The 24,432-nt window shown below is 42.6% G+C and overlaps 1 protein-coding gene across 8 annotated transcripts in view; it reads left to right on the forward strand.

Annotated features, from left to right (window-relative positions):
• Positions 1 to 5,427: 5,427 nt before the first annotated feature.
• The window catches only part of GTF2I (general transcription factor IIi), a 95,776-nt gene continuing 76,771 nt past the window's right edge, over positions 5,428 to 24,432 (forward strand). For 5 of the 8 annotated variants that reach the window (XM_027126182.1, XM_027126185.1, XM_027126186.1 and 2 more), the window contains exons 1-2: positions 5,428 to 5,801; positions 23,597 to 23,700. In XM_027126182.1, the coding sequence (XP_026981983.1) occupies positions 23,602 to 23,700 (99 nt within the window). In that variant the 5' untranslated portion in view covers positions 5,428 to 5,801; positions 23,597 to 23,601. Of the gene's footprint in view, positions 5,802 to 23,596; positions 23,701 to 24,432 lie in introns of those variants that run through there. The other 3 variants (XR_003437029.1, XM_027126181.1, XM_027126183.1) reach the window with 2 other exon arrangements.

Raw genomic sequence — 24,432 nt, forward strand, 5'->3', positions numbered from 1 at the left:
AGCAGACTCCTGATACCAGTATTAAAAATCCAAGAAGAAGGTGATTATTTTTCAGGACTAGTGAAGACATTCAAACATTGCCACATCACTTGCTATTTAAAAGCAATTAACAAGTCTGTAAGTGCTCAGAGACTGTATGAAGATGCATTTAAGTTGGTGGAAGAGCTCACGCTTGGTTTAGATCCTTATCTATCCTGGCTGTGGCCCTTCTGACTTGGCTTTTGTCTCCCACAGTACAGTAGACCCCCTTATCTGCGGTTTCACTTTCCACGGTTTCAGTTACAGGCATTTGGAAAATATTACAGCCGTCCCTTGGTCTCGAAGGGGGATTGGTTCCAGGACCGCCCCGCCCCCCTCAATACTCCCCAGATGCCAAAGTCTGCAGATGCTCAAGTCCCTTATATAAAATGGCTGTAGTATTAGCATGCAACCTACACACATCCTCCCCATTTACTTTTAATCACCTCTGAATTTCTAATACCTAATACAATGTAACTGCTATGCAAATAATTGTAAACCAATGTAAATGCTATGTAAATAGTTGCCGGGCACCCAGCCAGCAAATTCAAGTTTTGCTTTTTGAAAGTTTCTGGCATTTTTTTGTTTGTTTGTTTTAGAATATTTTCCATCCATGGTTTGCTGAATCCGCAGATGCAGAACCCGCGGATACGGAGGGCTGACTGCAGATGGAAAATTCCAGAAATAAACAATTCATAAGTTTTAAATTTCACGCCCGCCCGCTCCGTCCTGCCTGGGTCGTGAATCATCCCTTTGTCCAGCGTATCCTGCCCGGTAGTCACTTAGTAGCCGCCTGGGTTATCAGATCAACTGCCAGGTATCGCAGTGCTTGTGCTCAAGTAACCCTTATTTTACTTAATAATGGCCCCAAAGCGCAAGAGTAGTGATGCTGGCAGTTCGGATATGCCAAAGAGAAGCCGTAAAGTGCTTCCTTTAATTGAAAAAGTGAAAGTTCTCGACTTAGTAAGGAAAGAAAAAAAATCGTATGCTGAGGTTGCTAAGATCTACGGTAAGAACGAATCTTCTATCCGTGAAATTGTGAAGAAGGAAAAAGAAATCCGTGCTAGTTTTGCTGTAGCGCCTCAAACTGCAAAAGTTACAGCCACAGTGCGTGATAAGTGCATAGTTAAGATGGAAGAGGCATTAAATTTGTGGGTGGAAGACATGAACAGAAAACGTGTTCCCATTGACAGCAATGTGTTGCGCCAGAAAGCACTGAGCCTGTACGAAGACTTCAGCCAGGGATCCCCAGAAACGGGTGATACCAAGCCATTTACTGCAAGTAAGGGATGGTTACACAGATTCAGGAATAGGTTTGGACTGAAGAATATAAAAATTACTGGAAAGGCTGTGTCTGCTAAGGAAGAAGCTGCTGCCACACTTCCAGCAGAGTTGAAGAAGTTGATTAAGGACAGAGAATATTATCCAAAGCAAGTCTTCAATTGTGATGAAACTGGGCTCTTCTGGAAGAAGATGCCCAATAGAACCTACATTCATAAAAGTGCAAAGGAGGCACCAGGGCATAAAACATGGAAGGACAGGTTAACTCTGGTGCTACCTGGCATCTCACATCATCACAAGAAGGGTAAGTACAGTATAATAAGACATTTTGAATTTTTTTTTAATTTTATTTTTTGGCCTCACCGCTCAGCATGTGGGATACTAACTCCTCAAACAGGGGTCGAACCAGCACCCCCTGCATTGGAAAAATGAAGTCCTAACCACTGGACCACCAGGGAAGTCCTAATAAGATATTTTGAGAGAGACCACATTCACATAACTTTTATTTATTTATTTTAATTTTTATTAATTTTATTTATTTTTGGCTGCATTGGGTCTTTGTTGCTGTGCGCCGGCTTCCTCTAGTTGGGGTGAGCGCAGGCTACTCTTCGTTGCGGTGCGCAGGCTTCTCATTGCATTGGCCTCTCTTGTTGTGGAGCACGGGCTCTAGGTGCGCGGGCTCAGTAGCTGTGGTGCACTGGGCTCAGTAGTTGTGGCTCACGGGCTCTAGAGCGCAGGCTCAGTAGTTGTGGCGCACGGGCTTAGTTGGTCTGTGGCATGTATGATCTTCCCGGACCAGGGCTCGAACCTGTGTCCCCTGCATTGGCAGGCGGATTCTTAACCACTGTGCCACCAGGGAAGTCCCCACATAACTTTTATTGCAATATATATTGTTATAATTGTTCTATGTCATTTTATTTTATTTTTTTAAGAAGATGTTGGGGGTAGGAGTTTATTTATTTTTGCTGTGTTGCGTCTTCATTGCTGTGTTGCGTCTTCGTTTCTGTGAGAGGGCTTTCTCTAGTTGTGGCAAGCGGGGGCCACTCACTATCGCGGCCTCTCTTGTTGTGGAGCACAGGCTCCAGACGCGCAGGCTCAGTAGTTGTGGCTCACGGACCTAGTTGCTCCGCGGCATGTGGGATCCTCCCAGACCAGGGCTCGAACCCGTGTCCCCTGCATTAGCAGGCAGATTCTCAACCACTGCGCCACCAGGGAACCCTCTGTGTTATTTTTTAATGAATACTTTATCTCATTGGAAATTTCTAGGACATGATCTTTTTATTTTTTACATATTTATTTATTTGGCTTCGCTGGCTCTTAGTTGCGGCATGCAGGATCTTGGTTGTGGCATGTGGATCTAGTTCCCTGACCAGGGCCCCCTGAATTGGGAGCACGGAGTCTTAGCCACTGGACCACCAGGGAAGTCCCTATTCTATGTTATTATTAATCTCTTACTGTGCCTAATTTATAAATTAAACTTTATCATAGGTATGTACATATAGGCATATAGGAAAAAACATAGTATATTGAGGGTTCAGTATTATCTTTGGTTTCAGGCACCCACTTAGGGGTCTTGGAATGTATCCCCCGCGGATAAGGAGGGGTTACTGTATGCAGTAGAATGGAGTGTCATGTTATTTGGACACTCATCTGCAGGACTGCATCCACTAAGTTAAAGATTAAAAAGAGAGAAATATTTAAAATAATTTGAAATAAGCTGCAAGATTCTGCCAACTGTTGGCCTCCGTGTACTCATGTCTCACGTGAGCTGGAGCCAAGAGCTGGGAATCTTCTTTTCCTGCAATCTCGGTCTCGGTACACACATCTTGTTATGTTGAATGTCATTCTAAACAAAGTTGAGTGTGATTTAAACAAAGGATTCCACACGAAATCATCCCTAAATACAAATCAATGATTTTTTTTTTTTTTTTAATTTCTTGCTCAACCCAAAAAACAGCAGTGCAATCCTGTGCTGGAAAAACAACTGGCTGTACTGAGCTGGTATCCAAGTGGCTTGTAACTCTGGTCACCGTTAACATAGCATCTGTACCAATGAGGTGAGGGAGAAACTGGCTAACAAGCAGCAACAAGTGTATCACTAGCAGCTGAGGTGGCAAGCCAGGCCTCAGGGAAAACTGAAATTGCGTGAGATTTATGACTGTGAGACATGAATTTGAGGGTTACACCTGCCAACAGCCATACACTGGGCAAAAAGCTTGGTCTCTACACACTCTTCACACCACATACCCTTCCACACACTGTTCATTGTCCCCAAAGGGCCAGCTTTCTGTCCAGAGGCAATTCAAAGCCAGCTAAAGTTTTGGGACCTGCGTTAGGATTTGATAGTTTCAGGAACAGCTTCAACCTCCAAGGAAGCTGGAGTTGTTCATGAAGCAGCAGCAAAATTTCACACTGAGCTGTTCAATTCATAAAAAGTGAAGGGACTATCTCCTAAATAAGTCAATGGCAAGGGTAATCTGGACTAAGTGAACTTTTGCTTTACTAACTCACTTTGTGACACCCTTCCAATGCTACTCCATGGCTCCACCATACCCAGTGCATCCTCCCTTCACTGTCCTCAACCTCCCAGTCTTCCCAAGAATCCGTTCAGGACTCCAGTCCCTCTATAAAACATACTCGCTGATGCTCACAGCAGCTGAGTTTGCAGCTCGTAGGCTGGCTGCTCTTAGCAGCTGAGTTGTAGGCTTCTCAAGAGTTAATGTTTGTTCCTAAATATGTCAGTTGTACTTGGTATTGGGAAGACGGAATTTAATTAAATATTCCAAAATGTTAAGAAATATGAGGGCAAAAATTGTCCTTAGGAAAAACTAAACGCTGCGGAGAGACTTGACAAAGGAGAGTTCTAATCGATTTAGGCGAAGACAAAATTACTGTAAAAGATTGCAAGGGAAATGGGAAAAATGTGGAAGTCTTCTGTAATCAGATTGCTTCGCAGGGACCTTTAAATTCTCCATCTATTTTAAAGAAATCCAACATGGACATTCTAGACGAGGCATTATGGGTGCGGTCGGTGGAAGAAAGAAGATGGGGAACGCCAATCTGTGAACCCAAATTCAAAGGAAAGGTTTTGGACCTACATCAAAAGACTAGCTGCTCGGAAAGTTTTCTTGCGAGCGACAAAGGCTGGAAAAAGCGCCGTGGTCGCCACCTACCGAGGAGGAGGGGGAGGGGGAGGATGGCCGGCGGGCCCCGAATCTCCGGTGGGGAGAAACATCACAAAATCACTCGATTTTGTTCTTTACATAAACATCTAAAATCTCTGGGCTCGAGTTTTTTGAACTTCTAACTTGGGTGGACAGTAACGTCTCACCATTTTCGAAATTCACGAGCTAATGAAAGTTGAGATGCAAAAAATTATCGGGGGGAGGGGCTTGAGTGAAATTGCCTAGCGGTTGACAGAACAAAACGGGCTGCAAACCACGTTTTCTGTTCCCCTCCATGGCTTTTCCACTTTAACTTTCTAAATGTTGAGTGAAAGTGAGCAAAGCCTGGGGGTTGGAAGGTGAATAAAAACAGAAGGGTGCCTTTCCCTCGCCCGTGCAAAGTTGGGGCAATAGTCTCTTTTGGCCGATTTTGAGGCAAGCTTTCAAAACTAACAGGAGTTCTTTGTGTTCCGGAGGGTGGTGCAGGGCGGAGGAGGTCCCTTGGCGGAGCATGGAAGGCGGCAGGCCGTCCTGGGACTCTCCGGCCTTTGCAGTGGTCCGGCCTCTCAATTTGCAAGGAATCTCGGGTGCAAGAGTGAGTGCGAGCCTTGGACCGTGGCTGAGGCCAGCTGCAGAGCGGCAGGGAGCAGGCTGGAGCTCTCCTGGCCTGGATTTTCATCCCTGCGCCCCGGCTCCCCTCCCCCACCCGAGCAGCAGCGCAGGCCCCAGGTGCAGCCATGTTCCTCGCTCCCACCACCCGCGCCTCCATTGACAGTCCTTGCCCGAGAGGGCCGGGCGCCGCGCTCGCCGCGTCTTCGGGCTCTGGGCTTGTTGGCGCGAGGCTTCCTGGGAGTCGTAGTCCACTGCCCCCGCCGTCGCGTTGGTGGGGACGAATCAGAGACTACAACTCCCGCTGGGCGGTGTTGCGGATGCGCACGCGCAGCGTGCCTTCGAGGAACAAAAAAAAAAAAAAAAAAAAAGAGGAGGAGGGTGAGAGAGAAGCTCGGAGAGCAGAGGAAAGGGGCCGCCGATCGCCCCCCCGCTTTCCCGCACGCGCTCTCTAGCCGTGGCTGCCCGCCTGCCGCGGTTACCCCGGCCTATCCCTCGGTCCCCTGTGAGCGGATCTAGGCGCTGAGCGAGGCCCTGCCGGGGCGGCCATGCGGCGGTGACAGGAGCTCGGCCGAGACGCTCGGGCCCCTCGCCCTCTCACCTCCTGCCCGCTCGCCAGCCAGCCTCAGCCCGAGGGTGCTCCGCCGCAGCCGCAGTTCGCGCGCGGCCCACATTCGCTTCCCTTCAGCACCCCCGGCCCCGGCGCTGCCTGGAGGCGGCTGCACTCGGGTGAGTCCCTGTCGCCTCATCTCCGGTCCCCCGCCCCGGTTGCCATCGCGAGCACGGTCTTTATTTGAGACTCGCTCCCTCCGGGGCCTGCACTGACAGGGGTCCGGGGACCGTCGGCGGCCGTGTTGGGGGCCACAGGTCCCCCCCATCCCGGCCCGCCGGCGTTGGGGGTGGGGCAGGAGCAGACGCGGTCGCGGGGGACGACAGTTGCACGCGCGCGCCTGGGTGCGTGGGGGAGGGGCGCGCGCGCCGGCGCGGCGTGGGGGGGCCCCTCACGCGTGAGGCCCGCGCGCGAGCGAGCCTGCGGGCTGCGCATGCCCGGCCGCTGATTGGCCGGCTCCGGCGATGCGGGTGCGCGCGCGGTGCCAGGCCCGAGCCGTGGGGTCGCGCTCGGCCTGGTGTCTCCGGGGCTCGTGCGCCCGGGCAGCAGACGCGCCGGATTGGCCGGCGGGCGGCGGGGGCGGTGCCGCGCTGCCTGGTAACTGCGGGCCGGCGGGCGGGCCCCGGAGCACCGCCCCTCCTCGCCGCTGCCCCTGCCCGCCCCTACCCGCGCCCAGGTGGAGCCCGGAGTGGGCTTTGTCCCCGGCCGGGCCGGCGCGCCTGCCCCACGGGGCCTGCTCTTTTGGGGAAATAAACACAATGACCGGAAGGAAAACCTCAGCCTGCAGGCTGTGAAAATAAGCCGTCTGGATTCTACCAGCACCCGGTCGGGGGTTCAGGGAAGAAGACAAAACTGCCCTCTTTCCCCGCTACTTGTGCTTATCCAAGTTTTGCCTTTTAATAGCGAGTTTCTTTTTTGTGTTTAATGTTACGGTTTTGCGCTCATTTGCGTCTGAGAATGTTCAGATGTTGGGTCCTGTTGTTGTGGTGCTCACTCTTCGGAATGCGGGGCTCCGGTCAGACTTCTCACCTTCCTGCATTCAACTTTGCTGCAGACAATGGCTTGATGGTCCACTGCATAAAAGTGGTCTCCGGGAGTTAAGGAAACAAAAGGGGAAGTTTGCAAATGAGAGTGCCGTAGAGTGCCCTGAGGAGGCCGGGTGTTCCCCCCGCACTCCTCCCCGCTAAGCCCTAGGATTTGGGATATCCGATTTTATTTCCTACTACATATTTTTGCTTTGTCCGTTTTCCAGCCACTGTAGTCTACTGCCTTGCACTTCAGTTTCTCCCGCTTCTTGGGATCTTGGCTCACACCTGTAGGCTGGAATGACTTTTTTTTCGCTTGAGGCTGTGGAACTCTTTTGCTCACATGCAATTACTTTAAAGCCGTATCTTTTAACGTTGGGTCAGAATTTGTTGCTTCTTCATACAATCAACTTGTTTGCCCCTCCTAGGCTGGCGTCTTTATTTCCTCTTGGAGTGTGTTTGGTTATGCTTTAGATACACGTGTCTGACCTAGACACTAGGTATTAAACTCCTGGAGCGGGTAGGGATTAAGCCTTTTCCGTCTTTGTCTTTCTCCCCCTTCCAGTCTACAGCCGTCAAAGTGCTTTGTTTATATTACTAGCGACAGCTAACGCTTGAATAATGTTTATATGCCTGGCATCGCTCTTAAGCACTTAAGGTATGTTTTTCTTATTTAATATTCATAACAACCCCGTTCCTATAGATGAGGAACAAGACTAGAGAAGCTGTGTAATTACCTCTTGGTTACCCAGCAAGTAAACCTTGAATCGAATATTTGAACCTAGGCAGTATGACTCTTCACCCCTAAGCCAGTGGTTCTGAAAACCCAAGCAAGCATCATCCTCCCCTGGAGGGCTTGTTAAAACACAATAGCTGGGTCCCACCCCAGACATTCTGATTCTGCAGGTCTGGGGTGGGGCCGGAAAATTTGCGTTTCTAACGAGTTCCCAGGTGCTGCTGCCGCTCCCAGGACAGACGCTTTGAGAGCTGTTCACTACCGGAGGAAGTTAAGTTCTGAGGGAAGTTTATTCTAGATGCTTGCTCTTCATTACTTTAAAATGAGATCTTAAAGAACCAAAAGTAATTCGTACTGCTTACTGTAGATTGCTTGGAAAACTGAGAGTTAAGAATTTTTCATAGTGTTGGTTACAAAATTAAACAGGTCTCCAGTTTATAAAGGAGCCATGGATTTGAGTACAGAATACAATTAGAAATCTAATCTCGGCTTTTTCTCCCTCTCATTCATTTATTTTTTCATGGCACAGGCATTTATGTCTTTCAAGTGATGCCTAAAGCATCCTATCCCCACCAGAGTCTAAAGATAGGGCCTGAGCTTGGAACTGAGGTAGGCTGGGCCAGGCCGGGGCAGGCAGAGCAGCTGGGGCTCCCTAACTCCACCCTCCCGCCAGTTCCATGCACCAAGGATTTGGCTAAGTTTTAAGAAAATGGCTACAAAGACTTTGTCATTAAAATGTAGGCTTTGGGCTTCTTTTTCTTGGGGCACAAGTCTTGGTGAGAATGATTTTTAGTTTTTTTGGTGTAATGGATTTCTGTCGGAGGAAAGTGAGTAAGCTCAAATCAGGTAGGAGTGGGATTAGCTTACGGTAATCTATCATTTTTAAAATTTTATTTATTTATTTTTTTGGCTGCGTTGGGTCTTCGTTGTGGTGCGCAGCTTCTCATTGCGGTGGCTTCTCTTGTGGGGCACAGGCTCTAGGTGCGCGAGCTTCAGTAGTTGCAGTAGGCGGGCTCTAGGGCACGCGTGGTTTCAGTCGTTGTGGCACGCGGACTTAGTTGTTCCGCGGCATGTGATCCTGGACCAGGGATCGAACCCGTGTCCCGTGCATTGGCAGGTGGATTCTTAACCCCTGCGCTACCAGGGAAGTCTCTCATATCATTTTTTTGATGATCCATAGATCAGTGGTGTGTTCCAAAACATAAAATATAAAAGACGAGGTCCCTGCTCCGGGTTGTTATTATCTGAAGGAGCAGTAAATAAAACACTTAAGCTTTGCTGTTATTACTGGTGTGTAGCTATTTGCATTGCATTCTACCTAATTCAGTTCTACCATTGTTTCTTTCTTCATTGAAAACATGAATTTTTAAAATATTGCAATCCTTTTCATATAACTGCTGTGGTATAATTAACATGAACTTGTCTTAATCACTGGCTTAAACAGATGCTGATAAGTAATTTTTATGTATATCTAAGGGAAAGCATTTTTTGAAGAGTTGTTTGAGAAGTAATACCCTTTGAGCATGGTATTTCACTTTTCCCGAAATGCATTAGAGGTAATCTACCTGAAAGATAAATACCATGAATTTTATTAATAGCAGTTTACCAAAGGTCATTGGTACCATTTTTCTTCAAAAGTTGTCTACATTTATTTGGGTTAAGCTTATTCATTGTTACTAACTGAAAGAAAGTAGGAAATGCAATTAATCAGTTGTTCATTATAATTGTAGAGTTGAGTTTCCTTGTAATCAATGGGCTTTAAATGGCAGCAGAGCAATATGAAGAATAAAATTTGGTTAAACAAAGTGTAACTGAGGCTACCTGCCTGGGAGAGTAAAATTAAGAATTAGTATTTTAGAGGATGTACTAAAAATTATGGGAAAATTACAGAAAAAAAATCACGTGGATAGATCAGAAGCGCTGCAGGTATTATCTTAATATTCTTAATTTTCCATTCTTTCCTCTTTCTTCCTTTACTATTTACCCTCTTTCTTGTCTTTCCTTTACTGGAATGCTCAACGATGCAGTTTCCCTGTTTTTTCTTTTTTTCCTCTTTGTTTCTACAATCCTTGTCTTCATATCCCATGCCTGTCTCTGGCACTACTCCTTTGCTTTAAACACTTAGACCTAGTGGGAAAGTAAGAAAGTTCCATATAACCAGGGACTGTCAGAGTTGATGGCGGATTGACTCATGTTCCTTGGTTTAACTTGATGAAAAATTATAGAGGATTTTAAAAGAATTAGTTTATTTAAAAAGCAACTTGAGGCAAAATGAATTTATAATTGAGAGAGAGGGAGTATGGCTTAGTGAACCTATAGACATAGGTTCTTTTTTTTTAATATTTATTTATTTGGTTGCGCTGGGTTTTAGTTGCGGTAGGCGGACCCCTCAGTTGTCGCTCACCGGCTCCTTAGTTGCGGCACACGTGTGGGATCTAGTTCCCTGACCAGGGATTGAACCCGGACCCCTGCATTGGGAGGGTGGATTCTTATCCACTGCGCCACATGGGAAGTCCCTTTATAGTGATGTTTTAAAAATTGTGGTAGGGACTTCCCTGGTAGTCCAGTGGTTAACACTCCGCGCTTCCACTGCAGGGGCCGCGCACACCATGTGGCACGGTCAAAAAAAAAAAAAGTAGCAAAAAATTGGTAAAATATACATAACACAAAACTTAACACAGTGTTAAGTGCACAGTTTGTACAGTCACATTGTTGAGCAGCCATCCCACCATCCATCTCCAGGACTTTTTCATATTCCTAAACTGAAATTGCCCGTTAAAGAGTAATTCCCATTCCCTCTTCCCTCCAGCCCCTGGCACCTGCTGTGAGGCATGTGGGATCTTAGTTCCCTGACCAGGGATGGAACTGGTGCCCCTTACACTGCAAGCGTGAAGTCTTAACCACTGGACCACCAGGGAAGTCCCAAATTTGACTGTTTTAGGTACCTCATACAAGTGGAATTATTTGGACAGTATTTGTCGTTTTGTGATTGGTTTATTTCATTTAGCGTAATGTCCTCATGGTTCATCCACGTTTTAGGATGTGTCAGAATTTCCATCCTTTTTGATTGTTATAGTGATTTTTAAAGTTTTTGTTTTTATAGTATGGCAAAGGAGGTAATTTGTTTAAAGTACTGTGTATGACTGTATCATGGTATAATTATAGAAGTGGAGAGTAATGAAGAGTTTGATCCTATTTAGGGTATTTGGTTAAAATCAGCCCTGGTTAGACTGAGCCTGTGAAGATTTCTGATTGTATAGGTCCCATACTTTTGAAAATTGATGTGTGTTTTGATTCCATTTGCATACACTGTCTCTAGAGACCATAGTATTTTTTATTATATGTTAAAAATTATTTTCTGATTATGTATTTTTGTTGTGTTGATTGCTTCTGTAAAGCTTTTAGAGTACTTTTTCTTAGGGTATGTTGTAAGTGGGGTAGTCACTTTACCCAACTAGATACTCACTTCATAATTTTTTTCTTTGTAGTCTTACCTATAGGAAAATTAGTTTTCTTTATAATAACAAAATGAGTCTTTGAACTATTGTTCACTATTCATTGTCTATGTTTTAAGCTTTGGAAAAGAAGAGATCCCTTACCACATTTGGAACAGTACTCATTTATCTACTTACCCAACATATTGAAGGCCTTCTGGGTGGGTTAGGTATTGTGTGATGCCCTCAGAACACAACCCCCAGAACACAGTCTATTTCTAGGAGAATGCTGGTATGGGCAAATTCTGTTGTTTGTTGAGAGCTTCACAATAAAGACTCCTTAGTTCAGTTTGTATATTCAGTCTAGTTTACTTTTTTTGGTATTTAGCGCAAGGTGACTTTTAAACTTAAATTGTAAAGCAATCTTTGAGGAGTAGGTTTGATACAAGCAAATTTTTATGCTTGTTGGATGTATGCTTTAAAAGGTGCACATACTATATTTCAAAGCAGTGATTTGTTGTTTATCTTAAATTTACACAATATTATAGGTCAATTATATCTCAAAAATAGCTGGGAAAAAAATAAAAATAAATGGTTAAAAAAAAAGCAGTGATTTATTTTGACAGCTTATTATTTTTCCTGCCCCATCAGAAAATAGGTTATTTTATTTAGCAGTATTAATTAAAGCAGCTAGTTGGGAAATTTTCATTTGTCAGGCTTGGATTTGGAGAGTTTATTGGTAGATAAATAGGTATTACATATATGTGTATTTTAAAAATAAGTAACTAAAAATTTTTTAAATTTACTTTATTTAAATTTTTGGCTGCGTCAGGTCTTTGTTGCTGTGCGTGGGATTTCTCTAGTTGCGGCGAGTGGGGGCTACTCTTTGTGGCGGAGCACAGGCTGTAGGTGCACAGGCTTCAGTAGTTGTGGCGCATGGGCTCGGTAGTTGTGGCCTGCAGGCTCTAGAGCACAAGCTCAGTAGTTGTGGCGCACGGGCTTAGTTGCTCCGTGGCATGTGGGATCTTCCTGGACCAGGGATCGAGCCCATGTCCCCTGCGCTGGCAGGTGGATTCTTAACCACTCTGCCACCAGGGAAATCCCTAATTAAATTTAAAGTTAAGTGCTGGGACTTCCCTGGTGGTTCAGTGGCTAAGACTCCACGCTCCCAGTGCAGGGGGCCCAGGTTCAATCTCTGGTCAGGGAATTAGATCCCACATGCCGCAACTAAGAGTTTGCATACTGCAACTAAAAATCCCACATGCTGCAACTGTGGATCCCGCATGGATCAACTAAAGATCCTGCATGCTGCAACGAAGATCCCGTGTGCCTCAACTAAGACCCGACGCAGCCAAATAAATAAATATTTAAAACACCAAAATTAAATGCTTACTCAATTTATTGAATGCTTGTGTTAAGCGCTCTGCCAGGTACTTAATAGCTTCTCATACCAACTTGTGAGGTAAGAACACATATTATTGTCATTTTCCGGATTAGTATATTTGGGATTAAAGAATCCCACAGTCAACCATATCTAATATTGGAGCTAGGACTTGAATTCAGAATTTGGCATGATTCCAAAGCTGCCATTCATAATAGCTTTGCTCTGTTGCCTGCTTTCTGTACACAATACATTAAAAAGATAAAGATGGAACTTTTAGGTCACAGTTACTTGATTTTCATTTCCTCTTCCAATTCATACAAAGTTAGAAAAAGAACAAGTGAGCCAGCTTATCAACTACCAAATGTTTTTTAAATTTGAAGTAAGGACAAAGGGGCACATTCTTTGTGTATTGGCAGAGAAAGCTGCTACTTTTAAAAAATCTGCACTATCAATTTAAAAGTATAACTTACACATTTGTGAAAAATTTCAAACTAGTGCCAAGAAAAGTTGTGGGTCTTCCTGAATAGTTGATAAGGTGTTTGTTTGTTTGTTTGTTTCAGAGACAGTGTTTTGGCTACTGTGACACTCAGTATTGAACTTCTTTGATCCACCTTTGGGCAGATTCTCTTTCCATGCCTTCATTTTAAAAATTTTATCATTCTTCCCTTCACCTGGCTTTTTAAAAAAAGATAAAATTTAGCTATTTTTGTTAGCTGTCTCAACAGTATTTTGGAAATGGGGTGGAGAGGGTATAAAGTTTTAAGTATAAAAATAAACACACTTGGAGATCATTTCAAATCTTAACCTTTCAAATGTATTTTGTTTCTTCTCGAGAGATCACTTGGTGTTTACTGATAAAATTACCAGCTTTATTTCAGCAGAAAGAAAAATTTTAGTATCTTAAAATGTAAGCATAGCCTGCTATGAAAACTTAAAAGCCTTGACTTTTAAAAATCAATCTTGATCAAAGGTTTGTTTTAGGGATTTCTAATTTTCTTTCTAAATGGTCTCTTTGGCTCTATTTCTCTTGTTTGCTGAGGTGTATAGGTTAAATATATGTGTTACCATATTAATATAAATTGTGATACTTTGTATTCTTTTATTAAATGTTTGTAAAATGGAACCTCTGACGAAACACCAACCTAATTTATTCCCTTTGAAAATACCTATTAAGCCTATAGAGATAAACTCTTAGAGATGCGTATTAAAATATTCCTCTGTGTTAATAGGCAAGGAATGAGGAAATTCTGGGAGTTACAGGTTCTAGTGTAGTCTCTGGCAAACTGATCTTATCCAAAATATTCTGTCCACTTCTGGGACATTGCCTGGACAAACTAGAGAATATCTTGAGAATGGTGCCGCTGAGGAATATTTTGGAAATCATGTTACAGGTAAAGCACAGGACAAACTGGGGATGCTTGGTTTGGAGAAGAGAATTATGGAGCACGATGCATTGAAAGGGCTCTTGTAGAAGAAGGCTCTTTTAGGAGGCAGCAGTGGCTGAGACAGATTTGTTTATTTGTTTTTAATATTTATTTATTTGGTTGCACCGGGGCTTAGTTGCTTCAGGTGGGCTCCTTAGGTGCGACATGCAGGCTTCTTAGTTGTGGCATGCGAACTCTTGGTTTTGGCATGCATGTGGGATCTGTTTCCCTGACCAGGGATCGAACCCAGCCCCCTGCATTGGGAGCGTGGAGGCTTAACCACTGTGCCACCAGGGAAATCCCTTGAATTTTCTTCTTTATCTAAGATTGTAAGTTTTGAGATTGAAATGGAGAAATGTTTGTTGCAAATAACAAAATAATAACACAAAAAAGAAATAAGACATAAATGGAATAAAAGAAGCAAGATCAGTGTTATGGGTCCCCACCCACCCCCACCTCCCACGGACTGAAGTCTGACCTGAACCTTAATTTGAAGCAGAAACACGTTGAAAATTTAGACTATTTTAGAAATCAACATAATCAGAAATATTGAGAATCTCAATTTTTTGTTAGAGTGATGATGGCCTGTGTGAAAGTGTTCTAATTTATTTATCTATTTTTGGCTCCCTTGGGTCTTCGTTGCTGCACGTGGCCTTTCTCTAGTTGTGGCGAGCCAGGGCTACTCTTCATTGTGGTGCATGGGCTTCTCCTTGCGGTGCCTTCTCTTGTTGCGGAGCACGGGCTGTAGGTGCGCGGGCTTCAGTAGTTGTGGCTTGGGGGCTCTAGAGTGCAGGCCCTGTAGTTGTGGCGCATGGGCTTAGTTGCTCTGCAGCATGTGGGATCTTCCCGGACTGGGGCTCGAACCTGTGCCCCCCTGCATTGGCAGGCGGATTCTTAACAACTGCGCCACCAGGAAGGTCCCTGAAAGTATTTTAGAGTTCTCTTTGACTCACTGTAAAATTTCTTTTTATTGTTTTGCTGTTCAGCATTAACGGCAAGGATCAATAAATTAAAAGCAAAAGTGTGGTCAAATAAAAACACTTACGTGGAATTAATTATGGGCTTATTTTGAGGTAGAATGGATCAGTGCAGTAAGGACACAGATGAACCTAATTCCTGAAATGGATCTCCAATAAGAAACACAAGAGGATTTTAAAGAATGGCTGGAGTCTGTTTTCAGAGACATAAAAGAAGGCATTGCTTCTATTAAACAGCAGCTGACAGGATAAAAGATAAAAAGATGAAACAGCAACAGGCCAATTAAGTTCAGCTTTGAACTTAAAGGAGAATTAAAATCAAATCAGGGAGACAAAAGATGAAGTCAAAAAAAAGTTCAGAATTGAAGAATTAAGGAAATTGAAAAAATGGGAAAGAAAATGGAACGGACTCTGGTAGCTATTACTTTTGTGTACTGGCACACTTTATCAACCCTTTTCTCCTGATAACAGTGTCCTGCTTTGCCTTTTAACTGCTTACCTTCCTATTCCACGTGGTTCTGGCTAGACTGCCGATAACAGTGTATCCCAGGTAATCTTGTTCTGACTAGCCACGTGGGCTTGGGATAGGCTCGTGACACAAATCCCCAGAACTTTTGTGCAAAAAATATTAGGAAGATATGATAGTACGCTGCCTCTAGGATCACAGTATAGGTGTGTGGTAAGCATAAAGATGCGTGTGGCCATCATTGTCTTAGGAAAGAAACCCATCTGCTCAAGAAGTGAGGCCTGCAGGGAGGGAATAGAGAGAGCTCTAAGGATATCTCTTGTGCTCCTTGATCTAGCTGTGTGTAGAATCAGTGCAGTGTTTAGGCTGAATAGTTAAATAAAACAATAGAAATTCCTTTGTTCACTTGCGGTGGTTTGAGTCGCGTATTTGTAACCTTGCAGCGTAAGATAGTTCTGGCTAATTCATAAACTGTTCTTGAAAATAGAAGACTATTATAAGTCAGTTGTGGTTCCCAGAGTTGGTGGGACTAATAAGAATGTTCTAGAATTATAAAACAAAACTTTTGTAAAAATACCAAGAAGTTGATAAGATAGGAATTTTGAAGAGCTATTATGAGAAGCTAATATTAAAAGGAAAATGAGGGAGTTCCCTGGTGGTCCTGTGGTTAGGACGCCTCACTTTTCTGCTGCAGGGGGCATGGCTTTGGCCAGGAACTAAGATCCTGCAAGTCCTGCGGCGCAGGCAAAATTAAAAAAAAAAAAAAAAGGAAAATGAGAACTAATGGTAGAAGTGGGAATCTCTTTTGCCCTAAGGGCATCTGCCAATTTCACCATATGAACTTGAGTTTTGAAAACCATGTGAGATGAGAGGCTGAAATCAAAGCCCAGAATCTGCACAAAATTCAGGGGACAGATAGACCCTTCCCCTCAATAAGTTGAGACCTCAAATTGGTTAAGGCTGATTAAGAAATAAGCCAGCTTGCATCCCTATTTGTGGTCTGGGTGATTCGAGGAAACTGAAGCTTTGGATTATGGTGATCCCAGGCAGGTATTGTTCCCAGATAATAGGTCTCATATTTAAAACAGTGTTTTAATGTAAAACGACCAGCATACAGTAAAAGACAATCAGGCATACATGGGAACGAGAACCGTGAGTTTGAGCTAGAACTATGAGAAACATCAGAAATACACCCGCAAAGACTTGAGATTTTTGAATTATCATAGACTGTAAAACAACTACCCATACTATGTTTAAAGAAATATGTCAAGCTTGAAAATCTTTAGGAAGTAGGAAACTTTAAATGTGACGTGGCAACAAATTGTATAAATTGTATAAATGAAAATTATAAACAAAATAAAAAAGCTGATGGGTGGTTTTAACCACAGAAGAAGGAATTAGTGAAATGGAAGATAAGTCAGAAGAAAGATAAGTCAAGAAGGAAAAATGAGAAAAATTCAGAAGAGGGTCAGAGATTTAAGGATTAGCATACATTTAGTCTGCGTCTCTGCGTAGGATAGGAGGTAGACAATGGGACAGAGACAATACCTGAAGAGATAATAGCTGAGAATTTGCCACTACTGAAAGATGACAATCCTTAGCCCAGTGAATGATAAATGTACTGAATAAAAGGAAATGTACACTACACACACACTATACAGAGTGAAACTGTAGAAAGCCATAGACAAAGAAAACATCTTAAAAACAGCAAGGATGAGTTTTGGGATTTCCTTTAAAAGAGATTCTAGATGACTTCTGACTAGCAACAATGGAAGCCGAAAGATAATGAAATAACCTCAGTGTGCTGACAGGAAGTATTTGTCAACCCAGATTCTTATCCTAGTTGAAAGTATCTTCCAACAATAAAGAATTTTTAGCAAACAGTAAGTTTGCCATTAGAAAGAAACTGTAAAGGATTAACTTTAGGCAGAAGGAAAATCTGAGATGCAAGAAAGAATGAGCAAAGAATTTCATAAATATGTATGTGGTTAAATCAAAATGAAAATTAAATTGTTCGAAACAAATAATATTGCATTTAAGAATACAGAATTAAAATACACATACACAAAAGCTGAATAATTAAGGAGCTATATCCACATAATAATTATCAGAATTCTGACAGTTTATGCAATGTGTAGTCATCATCAGAGGTCAGTTTAGTAATGGGCATAGGACCCTAAGCAGATGAGTCACTCAGGAAGAAATACAGATGATAAAACTATGAAAAGTGTTTCTTTAGTAAGCAAAGAATTTCAGCTGTTTTAGTAATAATGAGGTATTCATAGTGATTAGGTCATAGTTCTCCAATATGTTGGTGAGACTGATGAATTTAGTGTTTTTAAACATTTCTGGTAGCAATGGGAAAATTTTAGCATTATGTATTAAGAGGTATAAAGATTTTCATGCTATATTTCAGTATTAAATTTTTAAAATACAGAAATAAAAAGGCAAAAGCCAATTTTATGAAGATGTTGAGAGAAATTGTATGATTCCATTTCGATGGGCTATTATGCAGCTATTTAAAGAACTTGTTCTGTAAGAATATGTAACATGACAGGTAGATGATGCTAGTTGATCATTAAGGCAAGGTCACTGTACTCATAGTGGGTTAGGCTCTTTGTAATTTTACTAATTTATTCTGAGAATCTGCATCCCAGATGTCTTGTGTATGCATTTTAACTTTACTATATCATAAAACTGTACTTCTCTGTTCCTTCTCTGTGTTCTTTTTCTCAGGCAGGCTACATTGGTACTCTGTTCCATGGGGATACTCTTGTAGCAATAATCCTTGGAGACTGGGACTTCCCTGGTGGTGCAGTGGTTAGGAATCTGTCTGCCAGTGTGGGGGACACGGGTTCAAGCCCATGTGGTCCGGTTGGATCCCACATGCCGCGGAGCAGCTGGGCCTGTGCGCCACACTACTGAGCCTGCGCTCTGGAGCCCGCGCGCCACAACTACTGAAGCCTGCGTGCCTAGAGCCCGTACTCCTCCGCAACAAGAGAAGCCACCGCAATGAGAAGGCTGCACCCCGCAATGAAGAGTAGCCCCTGCTCGCAGTAACTAGAGAAAGCCTGCGCACAACAACGAAGACCCAACGCAGCCAAATGAATAAATTAATTAAAAAAAAGAATCCTTGGAGATTGGCAGTGAAGAATGCACACACAGTTGGGATTGGCCTTTGTATCCTGGCTCATGTTCCCTTAAGTTTCTTTTCCATTTATTAGTTCATTCTTTTGCTATAGCTACTACCGTGGTGGCTCAAGAGGTCATGAGAATTTAAAAGTTTACTCAACATAGTTTAATTTCTATAGCAATATAGTTTTTGTGATAATGGAAAAGTTCTGTATCTGTGATTCTTCGCTACAAAAGTCGCTAACTACATGTGGTTGCTAAACACTTGAACTGTGGCTAAGACTACTGAGGAACTGAATTTTCAATTTTACTTAATCTCGATTAATTTCAATTTAAGTAACTACCTGTGGTTATTGGCTACCATGTTGGATAGCACATCTCTGGAGGGATACCTTCCAGCTGTTTCCTTGACTGCGGATTTTCTGCCTTGGATTATGGCCTCCTTCCTTACAAAGAGAGATCCCCATTTCTTTCCACACCACCCCTCCTTTACCAAGACAGCACCAGAGATAAGAAAATCGGGAATAAATACATTGTGGTACAAATCCCAGAAGTCGTTTTCTTGTCTAACATTGGGCTCATCTTTTTTTTTTTTTAAGTTAGTTTCCTGTAGTGCGTGTGTGTGTTTCTTTAGTATTTACTTATTTGTTCATTTTTATTTGTTTTGGCTGCAGTAGATCTTAGTTGCGGCACACAGGATCTTTGTTGGGGCACGCAGGATCTTTGTTGCAGCACGTGGGGTCTTTTTTTTTTTTTAACTGTGGCATGCGGACTCTTAGTTGCGGCATGCAGACTCTTAGTTGAGGCATGCATGTGGGATCTAGTTCCCCAAACAGGGATCAAACCTGGGCTCCCTGCATTGGGAGTGCGGAGTCTTACCCACTGGACCGCCAGGGAAGTCCCTGGGTTCACCTTCTGAATTGTCTCAGTTCAGTTTTTCTTCCTTCTCTGTGTTTAAAAAGATTAAAAGGGATCTACCATTTTTATATTTACTGTTTTATGAAGGACATGATCATTTTGGTCATTTTCCTTTTTGTTCTAAAGAACTAACTGTCCCATTTTAGGTACTTTACATTTTTGTTTCATGGTCACTTTATTTTTTTTTTTTTTTTTGGCTGTGCCGCGTGGCGTGCGGGATCTTAGTTCCCCAACCAGGGATTGAACCCGGACCCTGGGCAGTGAAAGCGTGGAGTCCTAACCACTGGACTGCCAGGGAGTTCCCCATGATCTATCTTTCTTTTCTTTTCTCTTCTCTTTTCTTTTCTTTTCTTACTTTTCCTTCTTTTCTTTCTTTCTTTTTTTTCTTTCTTTCTACCTACCTGCCTATCTATCTGTCGCTGCATTGGGTCTCAGTTGTGGCACGTAGGATTTTCATTGAGGCAGGTGGGATCTTTCATTGAGGCGCATGTGGGCTCTCTGTTGTGGCACGCGGGCTCTAGTCGAGGCCCGCGAGCTCAGTAGTTGTGGAAGTGAAGGTTATTATGGAAAAATAATACGCCTTGTCCATTTTGACTGAGCCACATTTTACTATAAGTTTACTTAAAACTTATTTATCCAAGAGAAAAGAATAGGACCTAGGCTGTTATGGAAAATAATTTCTATCATCTAACCATTCTCTTGCTTGATACTGCCTTTTCTGTTTTGGGAAACAAAATTCTTTTTGTTAACAGATACGGGGATGTGTCAATTTTTTTTATTATAAAATTTTATTTCCTAAGTATGTATACTTCATTAGTTTTTTGCGGTACACGGGCCTCTCACTGTTGTGGCCTTTCCCGTTGCAGAGCACAGGCTTCGAACGCGCAAGCTCTGCGGCATGTGAGATCTTCCCGGACCGGGGCATGAACCCGTGTCCACTGTATTGGCAGGTGGACTCTCAACCACTGCACCACCAGGGAAGCCCACTTCATTAGTTTTTGATGCCCAAATCTAGCCTAGCAGTTAATTCACATGCTAACACATGGTGGAGCTAGATCACAGTTTCATTTATTTATTTATTTATCTATCTATCTATCTATCTATTTATTTATTTATGGCTGTGTTGGGTCTTCGTTTCTGCGCGAGGGCTTTCTCTAGTTGTGGGAAGCGGGGAACACTCTTCATCTCGGTGTGCCGGCCTCTCACTATCGCGGCTTCTCTTGTTGCGGAGCACAGGCTCCAGACGCGCAGGCTCAGTAGTTGTGACTCACGGGCCCAGTTGTTCCGCGGCGTGTGGGATCTTACCAGACCAGGGCTCGAACCCGTGTCCCCTGCATTGGCAGGCAGATTCTCAACCACTGTGCCACCAGGGAAGCCCCACAGTTTTTAATAATAGGGAAATCATCCTCTTTTTTTTTTAATTGAAATTTAGTTGATTTACAATACTATATTAATTTCAGGTGTACAACATAGTGATTCAGTATTTTTATAGCTTGTACTCCATGTAAAGTTATTATAAAATATTGACAATATTCTCCTGCGCTGTACAATATATCCTTGTAGCTTATTTAATATAGTAGTTGGTACCTTATAATCCCTTATCCGTATCTTGCCCCTCCTCCTTTCCCTGATGATCTTTAATAATAGGGAAAAGGGGGCTTCCCTGGTGGTGCAGTGGTTGGGAGTCCACCTGCCGATGCGGGGGATGCGGGTTCTTGCCCCGGTCCGGGAGGATCCCATGTGCCGTGGCGCGGCTGGGCCCGTGGGCCATGGCCGCTGGGCCTGCATGTCTGGAGCCTGTGCTCCGCAGCGGGAGAGGCCACAATAGTGAAAGGCCCGCGTACCACACACAAAAAAAATAATAATAGGGAAAAGATTTACATACATTTTTAGCCAAAACGATTTTTCATGCTAACAGCTCAGCATGTTCTCTAATATTGGGCCTTCAGTTAAGGAACACCCAGATGTCTTTAGTAAATTAACTTATATACACAGATTTATTTTTAGAATTTCTGTTTATGCTTCCAGTCATTAATTTTTCAGTCATCCTTTCATATTAGTTTCATTTGATTATTTGGTCTCTTGCTAAAACCTAGAATTAACCAAATTGAAAAGGGGTACTTTTTAATAGGCATCTAATTTGCATGCTATTTATAGAAAGACAATTCTTTTAGTATTAGAATTTTTAAAAATTTGCTTTAGGGGCTTCCCTGTTGGCGCAGTGGTTGAGAGTCTGCCTGCCGATGCAGGGGACGCGGGTTCTTGCCCTGGTCCGGGAGGATCCCACGTGCCGTGGAGCGGCTGGGCCCGTGGGCCATGGCCGCTGGGCCTGCGCGTCTGGAGCCTGTGCTCCGCAATGGGAAAGGCCACAACAGTGAGGGGCCTGCGTACCGCAAACAAACAAACAAACAAAAAATTTGCTTTAGGTTTTGGCTTCTTAGAATGTCTTTATGGGATGTATTTTTGCCTTTTAATTTTTAAATTTTGATGAAATATATATGACATAAAATTTACCATTTTTAACCATTTAAAAATGTACAGTCCCCCTGGCATTGAGTACATTCACATTGTGGGTTTTTTTTATTCTATTAAAAAAAATTTTTATACATCTTTATTGGAGTATAATTGCTTCACAATGCAGTCTTAGTTTCTGTTGTACAACAAAGTGGATCAGCCATATGCATACATATATCCCCATATCCCCTCCCTCTTGAGCCTTCCTCCCACACTCCCTGTCCTACCCCTCTAGGTCATCGAAAAGCACCGAGCAGATCTCCCTGTGCTATGCTGCTGCTTCCCACTAGCTAGCTCTTTTACATTTGGTAGTGTATATACATCAATGCTACTCTCACTTCACCCCAGCTTCCCCCCCACCCCTTGTCCTCAAGTCCATTCTGTATGTCTGTGTCTTTATTCCTGCCCTGCCACTAGGTTCATCAGTACCATTTTTTTTTAGACTCCATATATATGCGTTAGCATACGGTATTTGTTTTTCTCTTTCTGACTTCACTCTGTATGACAGACTCTAGGTCCATCCACCTCATTACAAGTAACTCAATTTCGTTTCTTTTTATATCTGAGTAATATTCCATTGTATATATATATGCCGCATCTTCTTTATCCATTCATCTGTCAGTGGACGTTTAGGTTGTTTCCATGTCCTGGCCACCATAAATCGTGCTGCAGTGAACATTGTGGTACATGTCTCTTTTTGACATTCACATTGTTGTGTGACCATCATCACTATCTATCTCCGGAACATTTTTGTCATCCCAAACTAAAACTCTGTATACGTTAAATAATAAATTGTCATTGCTCCCTCCTTCTAGACCCTGGCAACCATCATTCTACTTTCTGTCTCTATGAATTTGATTATTATAGGTAATCTCATGTGAGTGGATTACACAGCATTTATCCATTTGTGTCTGGATTATCTCATTTAGAATAATATTTTTAAGGTTCATCTATATTGTAGTATGTATCAGAACTTCATTCCTTTTTAAGGCTGAATTACATTCCATTGTATGGATAATATATTTTGTTTATTCATCTGACAGTGGACACTTTGGTTTCTACCTTTTGGCTGTTATGAATAATGCTACTGTGAACTTGAGTGTTCAAATATCTGTTCAAGTCCCTGCTTTCAGTTCTCTTGAGTATATACCCGGAAGTAGAACTGCTGCATCATGGTAAATCTGTTTAATTTTTTAGAGAGCTACCAAACTGTTTTCCACAGTGGATGTACCATTTTACACTCCTAAGAGCAATGCACAGGGGTTCTCATTTCTCCACATCCTTGCCAGCACTTACTATTGAATGGTCTATGTGTTTGTATGTTTATAGTGCTTGAAATTCAGCTGAGCCTCTTTGCTGATGCAAAAGTATCAGACAGTGTTTTCCAAAGAGAATGTATTATAAAGGAATCTTAGCTCTTATTTGTCCTGCAGCCTATTTACTTCTTAATAAGAAAGGAGGAATTCTCTTCACCCAACCTCAGTCTACTTAACCCACTCTTGAGTAATCAGTGTGCACATGGGAGAAAGGGGAGGTTGTGCCTATTTCCTATGTGGAACTGTGATAAACTATCACTGGATTGTGAAGTGCATCACCTCTTCCTCATTGGGAAATTTTTAAACTGGTTCTGGGTGACACCTAAATTTATTTTGGGAGGTGATGCTGACCTAGTTTTATGGAACTAAAACTAGATGGAAAGTTGGGGGTTAGATTCTCTATCTTATAGGATAACAGGAGTTTGGGGCAAATATTGATAGATTACTTGGTTTTTAAGTCTTATTTTTTCTCTTAAGCAAGAAAACTGTAAATTAGGCAATTTATGGAGGACCCTCACAGCTCTAAACATACGTTGAGCAAGACACTGAATTTCTACCACTCACTTTCCTAATACTTCTCTTTCCTAGGGATCATGGCCCAAGTAGCAATGTCTACCCTGCCCGTCGAAGATGAGGAGTCCTCGGAGAGCAGGATGGTGGTGACATTCCTTATGTCTGCTCTTGAGTCCATGGTGAGATGGTTTTTCAGTTCTATAAAGTTTTCCGTAGTTGGATAAGATTGGGCTTGTGAAGGAGATTGATTTGTTTTTGGAAAACATACACTGTGTCTATTATTTTTAATAAATACATACTGTTTTTGCTTGAGTAATAGTTATGGATTTAAGCCTTTCAAATTTTATTGCATGTTTCAGAATGTTCTTAACTTATCCGAATGTGTGATTTTTTACATTTAATTTCAATTTTTTACCTCCCAGTATCTTAGGCAATCCCTTGTTTTGTAAGCATTAACTTTGAATTTAAGTGTAATATTTGAAGTTACTCAGAATGAGTTTGTATGTTATAGTGTGGTGCTGGTGTCTTATTGTATCTCTGTAAAGAACATTACCACAATTTTGGGCCATAAGAGCACATTCACTATTTTACATCTATTCTTTATTTTATTGTGCTGTGCTTCACAATTGTCTGAATTCTGTGACCTTCTACCCAATATGTAGTGTGTTGACTCTTTATTTTTAAAAAAACTTATACACATAATTGCAAAATGTTAAGTAGTATTCTTTTGCTGTACTTTTATATTACTATCATGGTAGTAATTCAGTTGGCTTATCACGTTTTTCTGAATATGTATTTGAACTCATAGCTTTAAGAAACATCAGACTTAAGTATTTTCTGACACAATGAAATTATATATTCTAAGCAGGAGGATGCTGTGTATTTCCTGTCTTAAGCATTGACTAGTATTA

The sequence above is a fragment of the Aethalodelphis obliquidens genome, unplaced genomic scaffold, assembly GCF_003676395.1.
Source record: "Aethalodelphis obliquidens isolate GAN/ISIS:26980383/991018 unplaced genomic scaffold, ASM367639v1 scaffold30, whole genome shotgun sequence".
Classification (NCBI taxonomy): domain Eukaryota; kingdom Metazoa; phylum Chordata; class Mammalia; order Artiodactyla; family Delphinidae; genus Aethalodelphis; species Aethalodelphis obliquidens.